The sequence below is a fragment of the Andrographis paniculata genome, unplaced genomic scaffold (assembly GCF_009805555.1).
Source record: "Andrographis paniculata isolate CXL003 unplaced genomic scaffold, ASM980555v1 Contig78END, whole genome shotgun sequence".
NCBI classification, from domain to species: Eukaryota; Viridiplantae; Streptophyta; class Magnoliopsida; order Lamiales; family Acanthaceae; genus Andrographis; species Andrographis paniculata.
Genome location: NW_026137615.1, coordinates 2995769 through 3000217, shown reverse-complemented (window position 1 = coordinate 3000217; position 4449 = coordinate 2995769). Strand labels below are relative to the sequence as shown.

The window sequence follows — 4449 nt, the reverse complement described above, 5'->3', positions numbered from 1 at the left end:
ATTATTTGATATTATATAAAAAATATTGATATAATATTCTAAAATATCACATCAAGTACTTTTCAATTTTTTTTTGTATTATTATTATTATTATTATTTTTTTTTTATCATTTTCAAAAGGTTTCAAGATTTTAGTAACTTCTACCAAAATCCAATCAAATTAATTGGCAATTGATTTATTTAGTAGTTCAATGTATTTAACCCTTCATTATATGTATACATATTGTATGTGTGCTCTCCATAAATTTGGATGATTGATTTCGCGGCAAATGATGATCTAGTGGTGTAAGAGATAACCGTGAGATTATAAATTTAAATGTTTCATGCCTTTGGATCTTACCTGACCCACATGATTTGCATAATGTGATTTGTCGAGCTTAATTTGCAGATTATTCATGTAATAAGACTTTTTTTCTTTTACAAATATATAGTAAATATTACTCATTTCATCTGCCTCTAATGATCATATTTACTTTTTGCATTGTATTTAACATTAAAAATACCATTATATTTGTATTATTTTTTTGTACAAGTGTCCTTCTATTTGTATTATAAAACACTAATAGAAATATTTTTGCAGATTTTTCTTAATATGTATAATAATTAATATTAAAAAATCAACATGCAAAAAGTAAATAAGACTTTTGGAGTCGGACGAATATAGTATCATTTATTTCAAAAAAAAAAAAAAATCCCTCAGTTTCAACATTATTGATACAATAGTTAAGATAACAATGTTTAATTAGTTATAGCAGTAAATTATAATATTATTTTATTATTTTTGTGTAATTAATTATATTGATAATTTTAAAATAAATTTAATATATATGACTAAAAAAATTAAAATATGTAATTAAATATTTTAAAAATTACTATATCGCAACAAAACATGTATACAATATGGATATCACTTTGTAGAGAATAAAATTCTCTATAATATAAGTAAGTAAAAAAATACATTTATTTTTTATATATAATTAATATAAACTAATTTTATAAAATAATTGTAATTTTAAATGCATATAAAAATATTTATTCTTTAGGAGAAAAGTAAAAATAAAACAGTTTTGTTAAAAATGTTTTAATTTAGTAAGTTTTACTCAAAATGAAAAGATATACTCCCTCCGTCCTGCTGCAAGGTTGTTGTTTACTTTTTTCACGTAAATTTTCAAATATTAGTATTATAATGAAAAAAATGAGAATGCCCCTATTAGTATTGTGTAATATAAAAGTAATGAGATTTGTATAATATAGTGTAAGTTGAAAGGGTATTTATTGTGTTAGGTAGGTAGTATAATTACTAAATTAGGAAATAATAACCTGTTTCGGGACGAAGAAAAATAAAAAATGAGAACCTTTCAATTGTACAAAAGAAGTATATTATCATGAAACATGCAAAAATAAAAATTGTAGACGGATGAAGTACATTTGTATTAAATATTATTTTCCTTAAAAGAAAGTAAACACAACCAATTATTATTTATAAAAAATACAAGTAAACACTAAATTGACTTTAAAAACTAAAATAAAAAATAAAAGAAAGAACATATATAAATATATCAAATTAATGAATTAGTGCTCTTAGATAATAATGTCAACAAGTAATTAGTTACTAATGTCAACCACTAATTTGATTAATTAGTAGTTGAAATTAGAAATTATTCCAATTTAATTTATTGTCACTTTTAATTTTTTTTTTTTCAACTTAGGAGTTCTTTTATATATATATAGAAAAAGAAAATTTCGATTAGTTGCCACCTGTTGATTATTTTAATATATATTTTGAGAAAAAGATTACTAAAATATAAATTGAGAAATTAAATAATGAAGTCTATAACAGGGAAACCTCCTCGCACGTGTCTGTCGCTTTCACTTATACTGTTACATTTATATACTAATATAATACTCCCTCCGTCCCACATATCATGTTCACGTTGCTATTTCTGTCCGTCTATATACCATGTCACTTTTCTTTTTTTGAAAAATAATTATACACTTTAATCTCATTTTAAATTTTTTAATTTATTTTTTTTAAATTTTAATTAAACTAATTAGTTATCTTAATCTTAATTTATAATTATTTATATTATAGGATAATTATTTTCATTAATACATTCTTACTTATCTACTAATTATACCCCTCCTAAAATACTGTGTCTACGGTGTAGCATACACGGTATCTGGGATGGAGGGAGTAATAATTAATAATTATTAATTATTAATTAAAAATTGCATACTGAATGCTTATTTTTTTTAGTTCTTTTTTCTTTTTTTTTTCTTTTTTTTTTTTTTAAATAACTATACACTGATACCAAATACTCTAAATTTTATTTAAATTACAAATATAGAATTCCACTTATAATTACTTAACTAATAAAATATTACTTTCATTCGTCTCACTTAATTAGTCCACTATTTCTATTACCGTCTGTTCCACATAATTTGTTCATTTTTTTTGGAAATATAATAACATATTTTAATCACATTTTAAAATTAATAATATTATAAATTTTTTATTTTAATTAAATTATTTAGTCATTTTAATTTTAATTTATAATTATTTTTATTAAATCATAATAATTCACTAATATATTTGTTAATTATTTACTGATAAAATAATACCTAAAAATTATGTGCCTAAATTAAATGAGTGTGTATGTTTGAATTTTGAATTGAAATTTAAATCCTACAAATTTTGAATTGTACATAATTGTATAATATGAAATAACTAGGTATTATACTAAATTTTGAATATAAAATTAATTTTTAATATAATATTAAAAATAAAAAAATAAAAAATAAATATTTAATTTAATATTTTTAAGGATTTATAGTAAAATACTGCTAAAATCCTTGGGCAAATATTGTGGGCACCTAAACAACTGTGATTTATTGTAACGAAAGAAGGGTGTAACACGTGACCGCATAGAAAACAAACCCTAAATAATCATTGGGCAAATATTCACTACAAATTACAGTTGGATTTACGTAATTATTTTTTTAAAATAATAATTACCTGAACTGAGCAACACCGAAATCGTTTCCCGGGAAAAGAAAGAAGACAACCACGTGGGCCCCACCAGCTGGAACCATTAACGTGACAGCGCTGTCACCTCTCTACCGTCACAGCTTTCCCCTCAGTGGGCCCCATCTCTCTCTCTATATATATAAAGCCCACCTTCGTTCCCTTTCCACCTCTGAAAAAACCGTCACAAATCTCAACTCCGCTCTGCAATTCCCAAATCGGAAGAAATTTCAAAAACAAATTCCCCAAAATCGATGGCGAAGGGAGCCACGCTCACCAGAATCAAGTCTGTTTTGAAGAAAGTGCAGTCGATCAAGCTCAGCCGCGGCGGCGCCGGAGGAGGAGTCGCCGTGAACAATGTCTCCGACGAGGATGAGTCCTTCGTCGCCGCTAAGGATCTTCACGCGGTGTACGTCGGAAAATCACGGCGGCGCTACCTAATAACCTCCGATGTTCTCGAAAATCCTCTCCTCCGCGAGCTCGTTGAGCGGCGGCGCAACGACGGCGAGGCGGAGGAGGAGGAGGCGGCGGCTGCGGAGGAGGCGATCACCGTCGGATGCGAAGTGGTGCTGTTCGAACACCTCCTTTGGATGCTGGAGAACGCCGATCCTATGCCGGAGTCGTTGGACGAGCTTGCGGAATTCTACTCCTGCTGAAGAAGAAGAAGACGGCGGCGGCGCGGCCTAGGTGTGGCGGCGGCGGTTTTTCCGATGGTGTTGGTAGAAGTGTGTGGTTATCCAGCTGTATAATTCTTGATGAATTTTTTTCCCTTCGGATTTTAATAACGCTGTGGTGATTAGCGGTGTAGATTTAGTGCGGAAAGCTATTTGTTGTTGATCGGACGGGGAGGATTAACTGATTTTGCACGGCTAATCTTCTGTTGGAGTTGGTGCTGATTATTTTTTCCATTTTTCTCCTATTTCAAATTTTATTATTTTAATTTTTATATTTTTCAAAAATATACTTTCTTCGTTCTACTATAATTGACATAATTTTTATTTTATCTATACGTAGCAATTAATATTTTTTATTTTTGATAAAAATATTAAATTAAAATATATTTAATAAATATAAATTAACTTAATTAATTACATAATATATACTATTATAAATAACGTAGGATCCACTCAAAACCCTTTTATTTTTATCTTTTTTTCTAAAAAAATAAATATTTTTATCTATAAACTACACATCTTTTATAAAATTGATTTATGTTAATTATAAATAAACAAAATTATTTATTTATTTATTTGTATTATAGAAAATTTTATTATCTACAAAATGATATCTATATTACATGTATTTTTTAATTGCTATATAATTATTAAATATTTAAACATATATTTTAAATTTTTTAATCATATTTATTAAATTTACTTTAAAAATATAAATATTATTAATTATACAAAAAAATATATATATAT

The 4449-nt window shown here is 26.3% G+C and overlaps 1 protein-coding gene across 1 annotated transcript; it reads left to right on the top strand.

Moving 5' to 3' along the window:
- Positions 1-3216: 3216 nt before the first annotated feature.
- LOC127239855 (auxin-responsive protein SAUR78-like) lies at positions 3217-4009 on the top strand. Its single transcript, XM_051258200.1, has one exon. The coding sequence runs from the start codon at positions 3280-3282 to the stop codon at positions 3679-3681; it is 402 nt and encodes a 133-aa protein (XP_051114157.1). The 5' UTR covers positions 3217-3279; the 3' UTR covers positions 3682-4009.
- Positions 4010-4449: the final 440 nt, after the last annotated feature.